General features: G+C 43.6%; 1 protein-coding gene across 1 annotated transcript in view; it reads right to left on the bottom strand.

Annotated features, from left to right (window-relative positions):
• ADAMTS12 (ADAM metallopeptidase with thrombospondin type 1 motif 12) overlaps window positions 1-15,679 on the bottom strand; it is a 744,436-nt gene extending 728,757 nt beyond the window's left edge. Inside the window, exon 1 of the mRNA XM_030193011.1 lies at window positions 15,532-15,679. Within this exon, the coding sequence (XP_030048871.1) occupies window positions 15,532-15,664 (133 nt within the window). The 5' untranslated portion in view covers window positions 15,665-15,679. The remainder of the gene's footprint in view (window positions 1-15,531) is intronic.
• Between the last annotated feature and the right edge of the window lie 6,270 nt (window positions 15,680-21,949).

Raw genomic sequence — 21,949 nt, forward strand, 5'->3', positions numbered from 1 at the left:
ATTCTTGGTGGTGGTCAGTTAATAGATAATGGGATTTGATCTGCCACCTTTCTGTGGTACAAAGTGCTCTTACATTCCTATTGCAAGTACTTTTGCTGTCCCTAGTGGGCTTAAAATTACATTTTTTATACCTTGGGCAGTGGAAGGTTAGATGACTTGCCCGGGCCACAAGGACTTAGCCCACTGCACTAAACGGAACTAGATGAGGTGTATTTATGGCTGTAAGTGCTTTGTCTGATATTTTTTGACAAAGGGATCTTTTTTTCTTTATCACTTTTCTCCTGACTTCAAGATGTTCAAAAGGGGAAGGTTTATTCTGGTCAGTCCAAAGTCTTACCAGTTCTTTATGATCAAATGGGCAAAATAGTGGAATATAACATAACAATAAAATTTATATTCCGCTATATACCTTCCAGTTCAATGTGGATCACAATAAAGAGACTGGTCATTTCCAGGAAATACATAAACGATTGATACAAAAGTGAGACCATAAACTGCTTTTAAAAATCAAAAAATAGCCCATAACGTGTACAATGATGTGCAAAAATTCACACATTTAAATTATAGTCAAAAGACTCTTATCTTTGTGCTGGAAAACAAATTCAACTGCAGACTGATGCCCCATTTCAACTCTTCCTCAGGATCTGTAGCAGTCGATCCACTAATCCTATCGCAGAGCGAACATTTCTATTGCTGATCTCCCATAGTTTTTTTCACTATAATTTGAATATGTGAATTTTTGCACGTCATTGTATGGCTTGTGGGCTATTTTATTTTTTAAAATCACTTTATGGACTCACTTTAATACCATTTTTATTTGGGAATTTATAAATACCACTATATAGGACCTCAGGGATGTGTGGTACTAAATCACGTTGAAGCAATTGAACCATTTAGGTTTAGTAGTCACTCATAGTGAAATAAGGCATCCATGGGTACACACGGAGGGGTCCTTTAAATTATTTGAAAAAAAATTTTCAAGTCGTTAAAATTGGGCTTGTTGTTAATACCAAACAGCAACGTACACTTATGGAAGTCTGATATTTAGTATATAGTACAAAAGGTATTTGGATAGTAGCTTAACACCCCCCTCCCCCAACATACCTCTTTGTGGTTTGAATGCACTGCAGACAAACAACTTAGAAAAAACTTTAGAAAATGGGTTTTGAAAAAAGTGGTTTGAACATTTTGGCAAACAAAAGTCCAAATGCTGCTTTATGCCACTTTTTAAACCTTTTTCTAGTTCGAAAATGAGCCCCATAGAAAAACATTATTTCACGGGACAGAGTCAGCATGGATTCAGCCAAGAGAAGTCTTGCCTCACCAATTTGCTTTATTTGATTGAAGGCATGAATAAACATGTCGATAACAGTTGATGTAGTGTACCTAGATTTTCAGAAAGCTTTTGACAAAGTTTCTCATGAGAGACTCCTGAGAAAATTAAAGAGTCATGGGATAAGAGGCAATGTTCTGTTGTGGATTAGGAATTGGTTATTGGACAGAACAACGAGGATGGTGTGAAATGGCCATTTTTCTAAATGGAAGAGGGTGAATAGTGGAGTGATGCAAGGATCTGCATTGGGACTGGTGCTATCTAACATATTTAAAGATGATCTGGAAATCGGAATGACGAGTGAGGTGATTTAATTTGTGATGATGTAAAACAATGCAAAGTTGTTAAAATACTTAAGGACTGTGGAAATTGTAGGAAGACCTTGGGAAATTGGAAGACTGGGCATCCAAATGGCAGATGAAATGTAATGTTGGCTAATGCAAAGTGATGCACATTAGGAAGATTAATCCAAACATACCTACTTGATGCTAGGGTCCACCTTGGGAGTCAGCATCCAAGAAAAAGATCTAGGTGTCAATGTAGACAATACGCTGAAATATTCTGCCCAATGTGTGATGGTGGCCAAAAAAAAACAAACAGGATGATAGGAATTATTAGGAAAGGGATGGTAAATAAGACTAAGAATACTATAATGCCTCTGTATTGCTCCATAGTGAGACCTCACCTTGAGTATTGAGTTCAATTCTGGCACCGCACCTCAAAAAAGATATAGCGGAATTAGAAAAGGTTCAAAGAACAGCGACCAAAATGATAAAGGGGATGGAACTCTTTTGATTTGAGGAACGTCAAAAGAGGTTAGGGTTTTTCAGCTTGGAAAAAGAGACAGCTGAGGGGAGATATGACTGAGGTCTACAAAATCCTGAGTTGTGTAGAACAGGTAAAAGTAAATCCATTTTTTACTCTTTCAAAAAGTATGACTAGGGGACACTCAATGAAGTTACATGGAAATATAGGAGGAATTATATTTTTTCACTCAATGAATAGTTCAGTTCTAGAACCCATTGCCAGAGGATGTGGTAACAGTGCTTAGCGTATCTGTTCTTAAAAAAGGTTCAGACAAGTTCTTGGATGAAAAGTCCACAGTCTGCTATTGAGATAGACATGGAGATGCCACTGCTTGCCCTGGGATTGGTAGCATGGAATTGTGCTACTATTTGGGTTTCTGCCAGGTACTTGTGACCTGGATTGGCCACTGTTGGAAACAGGATAATGGGCTGGATGGACCATTGGTATGATCCAGTATGGCTATTATGTTCTTAATGATAGGTCACATGCTCCCTTGCACTGGCAGCTCAATCCTAATCACCTTACTGAGTAGACTAGATGAGCCATGCTGGAATTTCTGTGTCATCATTTACTATCTCGTTACAAGTAGCATTTGAGAAAAAATGTCCAACTCACATATGGATGTCTATTTCCATTGTATTTTAGAGCAGAACCTGCCACCATAGAGTCTGTTCTAAAATACATGAAAAATGGATGTCCATGTGCGGGTGACATCCAGCATGAACATGCATTTTACAAACTGAAACATCCAAAGTTTAAACAGGTCAAAACAACAGATATGGACGTCTGCAGCAGCATAGTAATTTCGATGTTATAAAATGGCTATATTGATACCCTTGAAAAGTAGAAGTGGACCCTAAGTAGCGGAAGAGTAGCCTAATGATTAGTGCAGTGGTCCTGAGGACCAGGGGAACCAGGCTGAATTTCCACTTAGGTCCTTGTGACTCTAAGTAAGTCACTCAACCCTCCATTGCCCCAAGTACAAAATAACTACCTGCATGTAATATGTAAACTGCTTTGATTGTAGCCTAGAAATGTGGGTGTATCAAATCTTATCCCATTTTCCTAATGGTTAGAGAAGTGGGTTGATAATTAGGGGACCATATTTCAGATACCACTTCATTTTATTTTGTGAATTTTATTCTTTTAAATGGTAAGTCCTCCAGGGACAGAAAAATACTTACTGTGCCTGCATGTATGCAGCTTCAATAGCCTTCAGGCTTGCAGGTTTCTTATACATTCAGATACAGTAGATATTTTCTGTCTGGAAGACTCACAATTAAAAAAAACAAAGCAAAGAGATAGAGGGGGTTTTGAACCTAGGTGTCTTGGCTCTCAGGCCACTGCACTAACCATTTATCTATTCCTCAGCCCTGCAACGATGTCTCTTAAGAAGTTAATTTAAAAAAAGATTTTAGTATTATGAACGTCCATATTTCCTGAAGCTTTCAAGAGCCCTGTATCCCTTGCTAGTTTCACATTTAGTGGAAGGAGAGGGACAGCAATCGCTGGGGAATTAAGGAGGTGACTTGCCTCAATCCTTCCAGTGGACAGCTGCTCAATCGGAGCACCTTTGTATAACCTAGATGTGCCAAATACCTAGACGGAACAATGGAGGGTTAAGTGACTTGCTCAGAGTCACAAGGACCTACAGTGGAAATTGAGCCTGGTTGCCCTGGTCCTCAGGACCACTGCACTAATCATTAGGCTACTCCTCCGCTACTTAGTGTCCACTTCTGCTTTTCAAGGGTATCATTGTAGCCATTTTATAACATGGAAATTATTATGCTGTTGCAAAGACGTCCATATCTGTTGTTTTGACCCAGGGGTGTATCTGTAATGGGGCCAACGGGTGCCTGGCCCCCCTGCATTTGGCCCTGGCCCCCGCTACCACCGCCAACCCCCCCGTGCCGCCAATGGAAGCCTATGGGGTGGGCGAAAAACGGCCCCCGCACTTCGGGCTCTGGCCCCCCCTACCAGGGAAAGTCAGATACGCCCCTGTTTTGACCTGTTTAAATTTTGGATGTTTCAGTTTGTAAAATGGATGTTCATGTTGGATGTCAATAGCACATGGACATCCAGTTTTCATGTATTTTAGAACAGGCTCTATGGTGGCAGGTTCTGCTCTAGAATACAATGGAAATAGACATCCATATGCAGGGCCAGTCTTAGCAAGTGCGGGGCCCTATGCAGACCAATTTGATGGGGCCCCACCCTAGCCCTGCCCCCACCTAACTCCGCCCCACCTAGCTCCACCCCCACCCTAGCTCCAGGGCCGGCTACCCCTCCCTCCGAGCTCCCGGGCTGCTCCCTCTGAGCTCCAAGGCTCCCAGCTCCAGGGCTTCCCCCCTAGGGCTCCCAGCTCCAAGGTCCCCCTCCCTCCCGGTCATTTTTTAACACCCCCTCCAAAATCCAGTACTAGGTATGCCGCGAATACAAAACACTCAGGACCTATTGAGCAATTCTACCATACCATAAGCAGTCATTTCTACTAGTCACACAAGGAAAAGGAAAGCATCTTAAACACTACAGTGAGCACTAGAACATCAATTCACCTATTGTAAAATAAAAACAGACAGAATAGTACAGATCGTCGATCCTGCACAGTCAATGCCAACTGAAAGCCATGTCTTTTTCACAAACACAGATACACCCTAATCCACTATAGAATAAGTAGTAATATTTAAACTTTCTATTTAGACAAAAATTAAACTGAACCCCCGATGCCAGACTCTGCATACAATTCAACACCACAGAAACAGAAAATGACCCCTAGTACTGTGCAAAATATAAAGACAGCAGATGTAAATTTGAAAAAAACTAACAAATACCAATCACCACTTTACAAATTAACAAATAGAAATAAAACAAATACAGAAAATAAAATAATACCATTTTATTTGACTAATACATTTGGCTTCCAGAGGCCAAAATCTCCTTCCTCAGGTCAATACAGTATAGTACTGTTACAGTATCCTATCTTGACCTGAGGAAGGGGGTTTTCTTCTCTGAAAGTTAAGTCGAAATGTATTAAAATTAGTCCAATAAAAAGATTACCTTATTTACATGTTCTATTTATAAACATTTATTAACACAGCTACAATACTATATCCTAAAGCAAAAAAATAAAAATATATATTTTATTTACAGTTTGTTGTCTCTGGTTTCTGCTTTCCTCATCTTCTTTTCACTGTCTTCCTTCCATCCAGCATCTGTCATCCAGTGTCTGCCCTCTCTGCTGTCCCCTCCATCCAATGTCTGCCCTCTCTCCCTGCCCCTTCCATCCACATCTGCCCTCTATCTCTGCTCCTTCCATGATCCATCCACCATCTGCCCCTGTCTGCCCTCTCTCTCTCCCCTATCCATTCACTGTCTGCCCTTTCTATCCCTGCCATCCACTGTCTGCCCTTTCTCTTTGTCCCTTCAATCCACAATTTGACCTCCCTCTCCCATCCATCCAGGGTTTGCCCTCCCTCTCGCTACCCCATCCAGGATCTGCCCCTCTCTCCGCCCCTTTTTCAGTCCCCAGTTCCAGCCCCACTATCCCACCAGTCCCCCATTTCAGCCCCAGCCCTTTTCTCCCACCAGTCCCGAGTTTCAGCCCCCCAGCCACTTCTCCCTATCCCATTTTCAGCCTCCAGTCCCAGTACTAGCCCCCTTATCCCATCTACCCTCCTTTTCAGCCCCCAGTTCCAGCCCCCTTCATCCACATGCCTTGTATTAGGGCCCCCTTTTCAGAACCATTCTCCCACCTGACCCACGCATGCCCCATTTTCCCACCAGCCCCAGGCATGGCCCCCATTTTCCCATATGGCCCCTTCTCAGACCCCAGTGCCTACCCCCTTCTCCCATCCGAGAACCCCCTCCCCAGTCCCCTTCTCCCATCCAAGAACACCAGTCCCTCCCCACCCGTCCCCTTCTCACATCCGAGAACTCCCTCCTCAGTCCCCTTCTCCCATCCAAGAACTCCAGTCCCCTCCCCACCCGTCCCCTTCAACCATCCAAGAACCCCCTCCCCACCCCCTTCTCCCATCCGTGAACCCCCTCCCCACCTCAGCTTTAGAAATGTTAAGTAGTAGTCTCCTTCCTATTTGAGAACCCCCTCCCCACCCTTCCCCCACCTGAGAACCCCCACCTTTCCCCCACACCCTTCTCCCATCTGAGTCCCCCCCCCAACCTACCTACTAGCTTTGTTCTCCTGCCGCCCACCACCCTCACTGGCTTTAAAAAAAGAATTTGGAAGCGCCAGAGGGACAGGCAGCGCCTCGTGTCTGCCCTCCCTGCTACTAAAAATGTCTTCGACATCGTCAATGGGCCTTCTCACATTGAGTCCTGCCTACCCTCGCGGTAATTGGAAGTTACCTCAGAGAAGGGCGGGACTCAATGTGAGAAGGCCCAACGACGACGTCGAAGACATTTTTAGTAGCAGGGCAGACGGGAGGCGCTGCCTGTCACTCCGGCGCTACCAAATTCTTTTTTTAAAGGTAGGACAGGGTGGGAGCAGCGGGTGCAGGGCACCCCCCACCCGCTGACATCCGGGGCGGACCGCCCCCACCACTCCGCCATCGCGCACCATCTGAGGGAGGGAGGGAGGGAGGGAGGACTGGAACTCGGGCGGTTGGGGCGGGGCAACCTTAGGCGCGCCGCGCGGGGCCCCCCTGAGCGCGGGGCCCTATGCAGCCGCCTCGGTCGCCTCGCCTTAAGACCGGCCCTGTCCATATGTGATGTATAGACTTGGAGTTTTTGAACATAGCCATTGGAGTTGGTCACCCATATATTGGCTCCTCTAGACTTGCCCAAAATACACCCAGGCCATGCCCCCTTGCCATATGACATACTGTAGCTTTAGACATCTATATCCTGGCTTTATAAAATCGTGATTTGGATGTCAATGCAATATGGATGTCTAAATGTCACTTTTCAGATGTCCACAACATGAATAGACATTCTAAAATAAGGGACAGGCTGGAATTTATAGACTTCCAATCCAGTTTTTCTTGGTATGCAGAGTTGGAGTGAAGATTTCCCCAATTGCTTATCTTCAGCTCTCATAAAAAATAACTTTTTACAGTGAGATTCAAGGAACTGACTTTCTGTGATATCTTTAAAACGCATGGTAATGTATTTAGCTGAAAATGAAATGAAAGCCAATGGCTCTTGTGCTCTAGGGACATTGTTTTATGCTTCAAGAATTTTTGCACGTGTATCTACAGTCATAAAGTTGTCTTCTTTCCCCTCCATGGCTATGCTTATGTGTACCTGAATTTGATAGATACTTGGATCAGTGTTCCTTTTCATAATTAATCTACTGAATCACTCTATTCAAACGTTGTCCTTCATTCTATACTGTAAGAGTTCAAGTATGTTTTGTTTTTAATAGGCATTTTGAAAAAAAAAAAAAAAACCCCATGCAGTCCATTATCTTGAAGTGTGCTGCTTCCATTTTCATTATATATTTCAAAACTTCCTCTCACTGATTTATTTGGGCTGTTGGCCATTCATTTATTTAAAAGAGTATTGTCAGGGGCCTACAACCCGAGTCATTTTCTGCAGTTCTTGAAGCCACTCACAAGATTGGAGCTTGAGGGCTATTTTTTTTTTTTTTACATACAGTTAAGCTATTAAATTCGCTTCTTTTTAATTTTAAAGTGGCCTTTAAAGTCAATTGTAGCTAAATTTGTATTTATCTTTGCATCAGGAAGCAAGTATAAAGCATGTATTCCCACTGAGATTACACAAGTATGGAAGTGACGTATGAGAAGAAACTGGAAGACCTAAATATGTATACCCTAGAGGAAAGAAGGGATAGGGGAGATACATGATACAGACATTTTAATAATTGAAAGGTATTAATACAGAAATAAATCTTTTCCGGAGACAGGGAAACTGTAAAACTAGAGAACATGAATTGAGGTTGTGAGGTGGCAGACTTAGGAGTAACATCAGGAAATTCTTTTTCACAGAAAGGGTGGTCAGTGCCTGGAATGCCCTTTTCAGAGAGGTGGTAGAGATCAAAAAATGGATGTATACAAAAACAAAATGTAAATGATTACATGTGTGTTGATGTATGCAGTGGTACTTAGATGATGACCCCAGCTGCGAAGAGCTAAAGTCAGTGCCAGGCAGACTTCTCTAGTCTATGACCCGTACATGGCAAGAAGAGGAGTACCCTAGTGGTTAGGGTGGTGGACTTTGGTCCTGAGGAACTGAGTTTGATTCCCAGCACAGGCAGCTCCTTGTGACTCTGGGCAAGTCACTTAACCCTCCATTGCCCACTGCATTGAGCCTGCCATGAGTGGGAAAGCGCGGGGTACAAATGTAACAAAAAAAAAAGACAGTTTAGAATGTATTTATTTATTTATTTGTGGCATTTGTATCTCACATTTTCCCACCGATTCGCAGGCTCAATGTGGCTTACATTTGCCGTCATGGCGATTGCCATTTCCGGGTAGCAGGGTTACAAAAGATGTTGCATTAAAGTACATACATACGTGGTAGAGAAGAATACATACATGTAAGAGAAGAATACGTTATGGTAATGCATATTGATTCTTAAGTGAAAGATTGGATTGTGACATTCATCGACTATAGATAACTTATCTTCGACATAATGATTAAAGTATTAGAGCTTGATCATTGATAGTAAAGAGGTTGATCAGTCAATTGATCGAAGTTCATTTTTTCTAATTTATTTGCAGTCATGATTATTTAGTATTGAGGATGGATGTTATTGGAGAGGGCTTTGACAACATCTCTGGTAGTTGGAATGTGAGGACTGCACTGGGCGGACTTCTACAGTCTGTGTCCTGTATATGACAAGACATATTGGGATTTTTTATGTGAGAATAAACGTGCTGTTTGGATATACATTTGGTCGACCCCTACTTCTCTTTTTTTTGTATATTGTGTGGCATCTCGCTTTATCAGGTAACGCAATCCACATCAGATCATTCATAAAAGCATACAAACATGTTCTTTACACAGATTGTCAATGGCTTCTTATCCCTGCCAACATGTTTAAAAATTATGAGGGACTATGAAAGAAAAAGGTAAATGATTATAAACAAGACAGGACTGTTTGAGACTAGGAATGGTGCCAAAGCCTCCTCATTGTTGCCTTTAGCTTCTTTATACAATACCTCATATTTTTTGAAAAGACTTATTGTTGAGAAGAAAGACACTTATATTCACCTTGTTTTGATGAAAGTAGGAGAAAAAGACAATCTGAGATTCGGAGACATGTTATTTTGAAGTGCTTCAGGCATATAAGGAAGCATGTACTGAAGAGGAGAAGGTCTATTTTACTGCTGAAATATAGGCAGTTTTTCGTGAACCACCAATGTTATTTTCCGTAGTTTGGAGCCTCTGAACAGATACTAGTATATTTTTTAAATTTGTCTGAATTAACAGCAAATCAGTTTGCAGATTAAAGTATTTTAATGGGAAAATGAATGCTTCATATAATTCTTCTGCTCTGGATATTTGATCTGAACACATGACAGTTTCAGTCCATGACTCTACTCCTATTTTATGGCAGGAGTTCTCTCTGAACATACCGTCAATCTTTTATATAAATGTGTCCCTCTATCGGCTCATTTGATTTACTTCCTACTCCTATAATTCAATTATGTAGAAATTTTTTACATGATTTATTTGGGATATATTACTACTAATCATTTCTATAGTACTACTAGACATACACAGTGTTGTACACATTAACCCAGAACTCTATAGAAGTCACTAAACATTGCATGCACAATGTAATTGAATAATGAGCCAATAATGGAATGCTATCAATTATCGTTGCTAATTGGCATTAATTAAAATTTACACATGGATCCAAAATAGGGCACAGCCATAGGCAGATCTGGGGTGTTCCCACAATGTATGGCTCCTTGCCTTATTTAGACACGGGGATTTTCACCAGGGTTTCATTCATGCAGTTCCCGGCACTAAGTGCTATTCTATAAACCAGTGGTGTAGCTACGTGGGGCCACGGGGGCCTGGGCCCCTGTAGATTTGGCCCTGGACCCCCCTGCCGATGACCCTCTTGACCCCCCCCTCCCACCGCCAACCTGTCGTCGCTGTCTCCTACCTTTGCTGGAGAGGGACCCCAACCCCTGCCAGCTGAGGTCCTCTTCTTCCGGTGCAAGGCTTCGTTCTGTTTCTGAGTCTGATGTGTGCAGGACGTCAGACTCACAGAAACAGAATGAAGCCTTGCAGATCAGCTGATCTGCAAGGCTTCGTTCTGTTTCTGTGAGTCTGACGTCCTGCACGTACAACGTGCAGGTCATCAGCCTCAGAAACAGAACGAAGCCTTGAGCCGGAAGAAGAGGACCTCGGCTGGCGGGGGTTGGGGTCCCCCGCCAGCAAAGGTAGGCAGCGGCGGGGGAAGGTCGAGAGGGTCGTCGGCGGGGGGGGGGGGTCAAAGTTGGTGGTGGTGGTGGCGGCGGAGGGGGAGGATCGGCAATGGCAGGGGGGCAGCAATGGCGGGGGGGGGGGGTGTTGGCAGTGGCGGGGGGGGGGGGGGGGGTCAGTGGCGCCAGGGGGGGCTAAAATGTGCCCCTCACCTCGGACTCTGGACCCCCCTCCCACTGAAGTCTGGCTATGCCCCTGCTATAAACAGTGCCTAAACTCTGAGTGCTATTTACAGAATAGTGCTAAGTGCTATTTTTTTCAGTGCTGACTTTTTTAGGAACCATTTATTGAATTTAGTCCTATATGCAGTTAAGAAATAGAGAAACATGACGACAGATAAGGGCCAAATGGCTTCTTTTCCTAAGAGATACCATGTGCCTGTCCCACGCTTTCTTAAATTCTGACACAGTACTCTTCTGCACGACCTCCACCGGGAGGCCATTCCGCACAGCCACCAATCTTTCCATGAAAGAGTATTTTCTTAGATTCCTCCTAAGCCTATTTTCTCTTAACTTCATCTTATGCCCTCTCATTCCAGAGTTTTTCTTCATGTGAAAAAGGCTCACCTGCTGTGCATTAATGCCTCTGAGGTATTTAAACGTCTCTATCATACTCTATGTCGCCTCTCATCCAGCATATATATGTTGAGGTTCAAAAGCCTGTCCCTATACGTTTTGTGACAGAGACCATTTACTAATTTTGTGGCCACCCTCTGAACCGACTCCATCCTGTTTATATATTTTTGTACGTGCGGTTTTGCACACAGTACTCTAAATGGGGCCTCACTAGAGACTTAAACAAGGGCACTATCACCTCTTTTCTCCTGCTGGTCATCCCTCTCCTTATGAACCCGAGCATCCTTCTGACTTGGACCGTTGCCTTTTCTACCTGTTTGGCCACCTTAAGATCATCAGATATAATCACCCCCAAGTCCCGCTCCTCTTTCGTACACAGAAGCACTTCACCCCCTATATTGTACTGGATTCTGTCCTTAATGGGTTCACAATGTAAGGGTTTTTGTTTTGTTTTTTTGTACCTGGGGTAATGCAGGGTTAAGCGACTTGGCCACAGTCACAAGGATCCGTAGTGGGAATCAAGCCCTATTCCCTAGCTGCACTAACCATTAGGCTACACCTCCACTCCAAAGAGTTACACTGGGATTTTAACCTTTGTCCCTTAGTTTACAGTCTACTACACGAACTACTAGCTATGCCTCTGTTCTATGGACTCCTTAACTAGTGGTGTTTTATCTGATGAGTTAAAATATCTGTTCAATTTGAAGGAATGGGTTGGACAATTTAAATGATTCTTCTCCTTTCCAGTCAATTTAATATTCTGCTGTTAGCCTAATTGATTGAGCAGGTTGTAAGATTCCAGCTCCATCAGTTTATAGAGTCTAAAAAAATAGAAACATAAACATCGAGAAAAATGAAGGCAGATAAAGACCATATGGCCTATCCAGTCTGCCCATACGTACCATTTGATCTCCCTTCATCTCCCTTAAAGATCTTATGTACTTGTCCCAAGCTTTCTTGAATTTGGATACAGTTTTCATCTCCATCACCTATGAATTCACCATCCTTTCCATGAAGAAATGTTTCCTCAGGTTACTTCTGAGTCTATCCCCTATCACCCTTGCTCTATGCCCCTCATTCCAGAGCTTCCTTTCAATTGAGACTTGCCTCTTATGTCATGTTGGTATTTAAACGTCTCTATCATATCTCTCCTCTCCCGCCTTTCTTCTAAAGTATACATATTGACAGGGACAGTGAAATGCCTTTTTGTTTGGGGGTGCCCAAACTCCGCCACCAACTCCAGCCCAACCCAACCCCCAGCTTTGCCCTTGGACTCAGCATCTTCCCTTCCCTTCCCTAAATCCCATAGTCACGCCCCTCCCAATGGTGTCCATTTTTTCTCTCTTTTCCAACTTCCCCCCATGGTGACCATCATTTCTCTCCTTTTTCTTCCCTACCTCCCTTCCCCCTCCATGGTTTTCAGCATTTCTCTCCTTTCCCCCTCTCCCAACCCAGGGTGTCCAGAATTTCTCTCCTTCAGTATTGCCCTCTCCCTTCTTGGTCTCCAACATCTCTCTCCTACCCCTCCCCCTCCTCCACAATTATCTGCAACATCTCTCTCCCTCTCCCTCTCCTCCCCCCGTGATCTGTAGCATCTCTCTTCTTTCTTCCCTTGTGGTGTGCAGCATTTCTGCATTTTCCTCCCTTCCCCTCCTCATGGTCTGAAGCATCTCACCCCTCCTTCCTCTTCCTCAGTCAGCAGCATTTCTCTCCTTTCCGCTCTTTCTTGAGTCTCCAGCATTTCTCTTCTTCCCTTCCCTCCCTCTGGGTAGTCTCCAGCATTACTCTCCTTCACTTTCCCTCTCCCAGTGGTCTGCAGCATTTTTCTCCTTCCCTCACTCCACTGGGTCTCCAGTATTTCTTTCCTTCCTCTCCCCTCATGGTTTCCACCATTTCTGTCCTTTCTCCCCCCCCCCCCCCCCATGGTCTCCAGCATTTCTATCATTCCCTACTCCCCCACCCCCATAGTCTTCAGCACTTCTCTCTTTCCTTCCCTCCACTGAGTCTCCAGAATTTCTCTCCTTCCCCTCCCCACCCCCCAGTGGTCTGCAGCATTTCTCTTCTTCCCTCCCACCCACCTCTGAGATCTCCAGCATTTCTCATCTTCCTCCCCCTCCCCCTGTGGTTTCCAGCTTTTCTGTACGTACTTTCCCCCTCTTCATGGTCTACAGCATGTCTCTCCTTCCCTTCCCTCCTCCCAGTGGTCTTCAGAAAATTTCTTCTTCCCTCCCACTCCCCCTTCCATGGTCTCCAGCATGTCTTTCCTTACCTTCTACTCCCCCCCCCCCCCCAATGGTCTCCTGCATTTCTTTTCTTTCCCTATCCCTATGGTCTCCAGCATCTTTCTCCTTCCCATCACATGATGTTTTTCTTACCTCCTCCCCTGGGGTGGCAACACTACAGGCAGCATGAGAAGAGGCATTAATTCTGGCAGTATGAGGCTTTGAGCATCGTGCATGCTCAGGGCCTTCTGACTCCCATCCCCTCTAAACTTCCAGTTTCATAGGAGGCAGAAGCCAGCAGTCTTGAGCATGTGCTGATGCTAAAGGCTCCGCACCAGCAGCTGCAATACTTTTTCTGTTGGCTGTAGTGTCACTGCCCCAGGAAAAGAGGTAAAAAAAAATAACACCTTGTGAGAAAGGGGAGGAGGCAGGAAGGAAGGAAAATTTGGGGGCCACCATGGCACCTCTGGCTCCCCCTATTCTAATGCCTATGCATATTGAGATCTTTAAGTCTGCCCCATACACTTTATGATGAAGAACAGTGACCACTTTAGTTGTCGCCCTCAGTTCCAGCTCCATCCTGCTACTACCTTTTAATAAGTGCAATCTCCAGATTTGTACACTATGGAGGAGATTCTATATATGGCGCCTAAAAAAATTGGTGCTGAAATCAGTGCTGGCTAAGTGAATTCTATAATAGGTGTCGATTATAGAATACGCTTAGTTGATATTTCAGTGTCTAAATGTAAGCCGCATTGAGCCTGCCATGAATGGGAAAGCGCAGGGTACAAATGTAACAAAAAAAATCTACGCGCATCCATTTACAGCAACGAAAATGTGGCGTAAATCCCGGCATGTATATTTAGGCACACTAGGCCATATTCTATAATTAGGCGTACAAATTTCATGAAATACCCTGCCCAAAAGCTTAGCATTTGGTTTATTTACATCCTGCTGAATTATTTAAAAGCAATGATTGAATCAGTCAGTAATGATGCTTCAAACTGGATTCCGGTAAAGAGAGGGGCGCCACAGCGTTCGGTGTTATTGGCTTCACTTGTCAATGTTTGTTTAATGTGCTTTGCTATGGGAACTGGGTATTTTATTTTGAATCTACATGAATATTTTACTTTTTATTCTATTTTCAGTGAAAGATGGATTTGATTCTATCCCATTGTTCAATAAATTTGTGTTTCAAAATGGCTTTCTAGTAATGGTTTACTGCTAAATTATCAAAAGTTGGAAGCTCTAATAATTACTGAATCATGACATCAGCTCAAATTGTTCTAGCGCGCCTACAAGAAGGCCTTTTTTTGGCCGAAAATGGACGTGTGGCAAGATAAAAATTGGCGCGAGTCCATTTTGGGCCTGAGACCTTACTGGCACCCATTCAGTTAGCGATAAGGTCTCACGCATTAACCTGGTGGTAATCGTCTGCACACATACACTGCTGATTACCACCTGGTTAGCGCCGGAAAATAAAAAATAGTTTTTTGGCACGCATATCGGATGCACGTAAAAAATGAAATTACTGCCCGGGGCACACAGTAGCCGGGCGATAGTTCGGAATTGGCATGCGTCTGATGCACGTAGGCACCTACACGCCTTCTGCTTACATGTTTGGCTACAACCAGAAGGTTAGTAAGTTCAAGATAAAGCCCTCTAGGTGCATCAGAGGTGTGAGCTCTTCTTTCTCATTACTAAACATTCAAAGCTGCAAACTGGCTTTTGTGTCAGAAATGTCATAACTTGCAATACTGTGTCCTCCTTAACCTACCCTTGCTCAGGCTTCCCACACGGGCAAAACTAGACTGCCACTGACAGTAGAATCTGCAGCTCTGGGACACTTGACCAATGAAAAGTGGAGTCAGTATTTGATGTATCATCTCAAGCGCTACCATTGTGCAAATATAACTACAACATGGACTTGTTAAAAAAAAAAGGAAATATATTACTGACAGTTGCCTAATTAACCAAGCATCAAAGTTAGCTATCATGTACTGTCGACTATTTAACAGTGTAACAATTAATACTGCAAACTTGTAAGAAGTTTAACCCTCCCCCCCCCCCCCCCCCCCACACACACACAAAAGCTTAAATATTAAATTGAAAGCAGAATGTTTCAACACTTGACAAAATAACAGTTTATTTTAACAGACGTGCAGAAAGCACTAACCTTGCCTCTTGTCTGGAAAATAGAAATTGCCTGACTGAAGATCCCTGCCATGACACACAGCTAGCACATACAGGAGCTGTACTAAGACGTGAACGCTTGTAATCCAGCATCTCTCCATATATACCGGTAACATGTTTTAGCTCAGTAAAACAACACGAAATGACAGTCTGCATGAAACTTTAGAAAAGCTTTCTACACGCAGACAGAACAAAGAAGGCGCGTTGGCCTGACTCGAGGAAACTAGTGCAGCAAATGTTTCAGGATTTCTTCTTCTTTTTCTTAAAGGGGGAGTGATTAAAACCACACAGTGTCTTATTTCTCAGGAGAGGGAGTGTTTAGGCAGGACGTTTCAGAAGCTCCCCTCATCCATCCTACGTGCTGACAGCCTGTAGTATTACATTTCATTGTCGTGCATACAAGAAACGGAAATACTTTTGGGGCACAAAACACCAAAAGTAATTTGCACGCGGGTGCTGTAACCTTTATTTCAACGAACTGATCTGCAAACAGCCCAAACGGAGTTTCTTGGCAGGAAGGGAGGAAGACAGTATCTACCGTCCACATGAGAACAGCAGGCTCATTTCAACATTTGCAGCTGGCTAACTCTGCTTTTTGTATAGCTGAATCCTTTTCCAGCTTATATTCCACCCACCGACAAATTAGTTAGGTGCTGAGTTTTTAATTTTGAGTTTGCAGTGTACTCTAGTTTCCAAAGGAGATTGACATGGCCCATCATCCCCCCGTGCCTTCCTTCTCTCCCTGCTCCTCTCTCTTCCTAAATGTTTCCAACCTCACAAGTTGTAAAGGTCTGCTGTAAAAAGCACAGGAAATTAGCAGTGAATGGGAGAACCATGAGCGAACATGACCATGCAATTTGGCCATTGATCTCTGGCCCTGCCCACTCATTCCAGCTCTGCAGCTGTTTAATAGGGATGTGCATTCAAGGTGATTTCTCGTATTATTTCGTGTATATTTTAGCCCAAAACAACAGGACAACCCCCCCCCCCCCTCAAATTTGGCTGTTTGTCATGTATTTTCAAAAGTGCACACTATTGCACTATAGTTTGCACAATAGTGCACCTTATTGCTTAATAAGGTGCACTGATGCACAACAGTAAACCCTATTTGAACAATAGTGAGAAGATGTCTCTCATAATTGCAACTTCAGCCATCCATACAGCCTTTTTATGTATTACTGCAATCCCCAGTGCTTGACTCCTATGCTGAGTTTCATAAAATACTGCCTTGGGGGTTGGAGAATCTGCCAACTCAACATAGGAATCAGGTACTGGGGATCACATTTAAAGTGTTGCATGTTTCAAACTGAGGTCTTGCCAGCACTAAAATCGCCAGTTTTGTGGCTGCTCCAAGTAAGTGGTCTTTTTAAGTTTTGAAGAATTAGTTAAAGGGTATTGATGAACATGCATGATCAGTAAAACCTTTATGGGCTGGATTCAGTAAGTGGCCCTCAAAATTCAGTGCCAAAAAATTGGATCAGAGATCGGCATCCTTTATAGAATAGTGGGATCCACTATGGGAGCGAGGAGTTACACCAACTGAAACCAGGTGTAAACCCCACCAGTGCTATTCTATAACACAGCACGTATTTTAAGGGAATTCCCCTGACCTGCTCCTCCCATGGCCAGACTCCCCTTGCAGATCTGCATGGAAACACTTACCCCCTTCCCCGTTTACAAAGCCACGCAGCAATGCCAACACAGCCCATTCAAAGTGAATGGGCTGTGTCGGCAGTAGCAGCAGCTTTGTAAACAGAGGGTTTAGACACTATTCTATAAATGGGTGTGTAAGTGTGTTTTTGCATGGATCTGCCATTTCTGCCATTTTGGTGCCTTGCACCCAATAGAACTCTTTTTCTGTGCCAATGCAGCAGCTAATGTTTGGCACCATGTAAAGAATTCCCCTGTATGTGTGCACACGTATCAGTGAAATGTGCTCAGTGTAACTAAAGCAAAATCAGCACATATTCAAATCTTTCAGTACTTGCAAATCTGCCTTTTTGCAGATGAGAAGAAAATAGCCAATAGAGTGGATACCCTGGAGGGAGTAGAAACGATCACCAAACGTTAGAAGAAAACGTCAAACGTCTTCAGAAAATGGAAGAAGGAACCGTCTGAAAATAACAAGAAGTAGCATAAGGCGTGTCAATGCAAATGCAAGGCGCAGATAAAGAAGGCCAAGAGGGATTACGAAAAAAAGATAGCATTAGAGGCAAAAAACATAGTAAAAAATCTTTTTGGTATATTAAAAGCAGGAAGCCGGCAAAAGAATCGGTTGGGCCACTGGACAACCGAGGGGTAAAAGGGGCGATCAAGGAAGACAAAGATGTAGCAGAGAGACTGAATGAATTCTTTGCTTCGGTCTTCACCGAGGAAGATTTGGGTGGGATACCGGTGTCGGAGATGGTATTTCAAGCGGACGAGTCGGAGAAACACTGATTTCACGGTAAACCTGGAAGACGTAATGGGGCAGTTCAGCAAACTGAAGAGTAGCAAATCTCCTGGACCGGATGGTATTCATCCTAGAGTACTGATAGAACTGAAAAATGAGCTTACGGAGCTACTGCTAGTGATATGCAACTTATCCTTAAAATCGAGCGTGGTACCGGAAGATTGGAGGGCGGCCAATGTAACACCGATTTTTTAAAAAGGCTCCAGGGGAGATCCAGGAAATTATAGACCGGTGAGTCTGACGTCAGTGCCGGGGAAAATGGTAGAGGCTATTATTAAAAACAAAATTACAGAGCACATCCGAGGACATGGATTACTGAGACCGAGTCAGCACGGCTTTTGTGTGGGGAAATCTTGCCTGACCAATTTACTTCAATTCTTTGAAGGAGTAAACAAACATGTGGACAAAGGGGAGCCGGTTGATATTGTGTATCTGGATTTTCAAAAGGTGTTTGACAAGGTACCTCATGAAAGGCTACAGAGGAAATTGGAGGGTCATGGGATAGTAGGAAATGTCCTATTGTGGATTAAAAACTGGTTGAAGGGTAGGAAACAGAGAGTGGGGTTAAATGGGCAGTATTCACAATGGAGAAGGGTAGTTAGTGGGGTTCCTCAGGGGTCTGTGCTAGGACCGCTGCTTTTTAATATATTTATAAATGATTTAGAGATGGGAGTAACTAGCGAGGTAATTAAATTTGCTGATGACACAAAGTTATTCAAAGTTGTTAAATCACGACAGGATTGTGAAAAATTACAAGAGGACCTTACGAGACTGGGAGACTGGGCAGTTAAATGGCAGATGACGTTTAATGTGAGCAAGTGCAAGGTGATGCATGTGGGAAAAAAGAACCCGAATTATAGCTACGTCATGCAAGGTTCCACGTTAGGAGTTACGGACCAAGAAAGGGATCTCGGTGTCGTCGTCGATAATACACTGAAACCTTCTGCTCAGTGTGCTGCTGCGGCTAGGAAAGTGAATAGAATGTTGGGTATTATTAGGAAAGGTATGGAAAACAGGTGTGAGGATGTTTTAATGCCGTTGTATCGCTCCATGGTGCGACCGCACCTTGAGTATTGTGTTCAATTCTGGTCGCCGCATCTCAAGACAGATATAGTAGAATTGGAAAAGGTGCAGCGAAGGGCGACTAAAATGATAGCGGGGATGGGACGACTTCCCTATGAAGAAAGATTAAGGAGGCTAGGGCTATTCAGCTTGGAGAAGAGACGGCTGAGGGAAGACATGATAGAGGTATATAAAATAATGAGTGGAGTGGAACAGGTGGATGTGAAGCGTCTGTTCACGCTTTCTAAAAATACTAGGACTAGGGGGCATGCAATGAAACTACAGTGTAGTAAATTTAAAACAAATCGGAGAAACTTTTTCTTCACCCAACATATAATTAAACTCTGGAATTTGTTGCCGGAGAAAGTGGTGAAGGCGGTTAGGTTAGCAGAGTTTAAAAAGTGGTTGGACGGTTTCCTAAAGGACAAGTCCATAAACCGCTACTAAATGGACTTGGGAAAAATCCACAATTCCAGGAATAACATGTATAGAATGTTTGTATGTTTGGGAAGCTTGCCAGGTGCCCTTGGTCTGGATTGGCCGCTGTCGTGGACAGGATGCTGGGCTCGATGGACCCTTGGTCTTTTCCCAGTATGGCATTACTTATGTACTTAAGAATGGTCGAGGGTCTGGCAGTTAAAATTTAATAATTCACTGAAGCTCTGTTTAGTAAATGAAATTCCTCACACAGACTCACACTAGCTGTGTAATTCTAATGTGGAACACCCACTCAATTATCAACTTAATCATGTGTGTTTAAAGTGGAGACAGAGTCGCCACCCAGCCAGCCCAACTTTGCAGACTATAAGGCGTGAGCTCGGCGTGCCGTTACGTAGCTTCAAAAAAAACTCCACGATTTAATGTTTACTTCTAAGTTTCTAATCTCAGAGTGCTCTATATGCACCACTGCTTACTTTGCCAGAAATCACTTAGCTTAATAATGTCACTCTAGTGTTCCTCTCAAGGCGATACTCTCCACTTCTTAACCCGACAGGTGCTGCGTCAGGGGTTATTTCCAAATCGTTTTACACATGAAATTGCATCCACAATTACTCAAACTCCACTGCAGAAGACGGAGTTTGAGTAATTGTGGATGCAATTTCATGCGAGTGCCCAATACATGCGCCTACACTACCGCAGGCCACTTTTTACCACTGCTTAGTAAAAGGGCCCCTTAGTAAACTGAATTACTGCAACATTGTTTACTTGGGATTATCACAAAATCTCCTGAGAAAAATGCAGACAGTTCAGAATGTGGCTGTCCACTTAATTTATTCTCTTAAAAAATCAGACAGGATTACAACCTATTTTATATTAAGCTTTGTTGGTTGATGGTCAAAACTAGAATTCTTTTCAAATTGGGCTGTTTGTTGTGTAGAAAGCTGTAAATAGGATGGTTCCACAATATACGATTTCTATGCCTTGTTAGTCATCTGCAAGACATTTCTATAATGTACAAAGTTATTTTTCTCTCTGCTTTCTGAGTCCTCAGGGTATTGTTTCAAAGAAGCTTTTTACAAGTTTGTTTGCATTTCAGGCAGCTAAATTAGTACATAAGTACATAAGTAGTGCCATACTGGGAAAGACCAAAGGTCCATCTAGCCCAGCATCCTGTCACCGACAGTGGCCAATCCAGGTCAAGGGCACCTGGCACGCTCCCCAAACGTAAAAACATTCCAGACAAGTTATACCTAAAAATGCGGAATTTTTCCAAGTCCATTTAATAGCAGTCTATGGACTTGTCCTTTAGGAATCTATCTAACCCCTTTTTAAACTCCGTCAAGCTAACCGCCCGTACCACGTTCTCCGGAAACGAATTCCAGAGTCTAATTACACGTTGGGTGAAGAAAAATTTTCTCCGATTCGTTTTAAATTTACCACACTGTAGCTTCAACTCATGCCCTCTAGTCCTAGTATTTTTGGATAGCGTGAACAGTCGCTTCACATCCACCCGATCCATTCCACTCATTATTTTATACACTTCTATCATATCTCCCCTCAGCCGTCTCTTCTCCAAGCTGAAAAGCCCTAGCCTTCTCAGCCTCTCTTCGTAGGAAAGTCGTCCCATCCCCACTATCATTTTCGTCGCCCTTCGCTGTACCTTTTCCAATTCTACTATATCTTTTTTGAGATACGGAGACCAGTACTGAACACAATACTCCAGGTGCGGTCGCACCATGGAGCGATACAACGGCATTATAACATCCGCACACCTGGACTCCATACCCTTCCTAATAACACCCAACATTCTATTCCCTTTCCTAGCCGCAGCAGCACACTGAGCAGAAGGTTTCAGCGTATCATCGACGACGACACCCAGATCCCTTTCTTGATCCGTAACTCCTAACGCGGAACCTTGCAAGACGTAGCTATAATTCGGGTTCCTCTTACCCACATGCATCACTTTGCACTTGTCAACATTGAACTTCATCTGCCACTTGCACGCCCATTCTCCCAGTCTCGCAAGGTCCTCCTGTAATCGTTCACATTCCTCCTGCGACTTGACGACCCTGAATAATTTTGTGTCATCGGCGAATTTAATTACCTCACTAGTTATTCCCATCTCTAGGTCATTTATAAATACATTAAAAAGCAACGGACCCAGCACAGACCCCTGCGGGACCCCACTAACTACCCTCCTCCACTGAGAATACTGGCCACGCAATCCTACTCTCTGCTTCCTATCTTTCAACCAGTTCTTTGGAACTTTTTACCTGTCAATCTAAGATTATCCAGTTATGTTATATTCAAGAAGGGTTTAAAGACATTGGGGGTCTTTTACTAAAGATTAGCTCGAGTTATCTGCAGCAGGGCCCATTTTATTCCTTGAGTGAGTCCCTTCGTTTGGGGCTGACCTGGCTGGAATCTTCTTTAAGCAGGCTCTGTT

This window comes from Microcaecilia unicolor, chromosome 2, assembly GCF_901765095.1.
Source record: "Microcaecilia unicolor chromosome 2, aMicUni1.1, whole genome shotgun sequence".
In the NCBI taxonomy this organism is placed as follows: domain Eukaryota; kingdom Metazoa; phylum Chordata; class Amphibia; order Gymnophiona; family Siphonopidae; genus Microcaecilia; species Microcaecilia unicolor.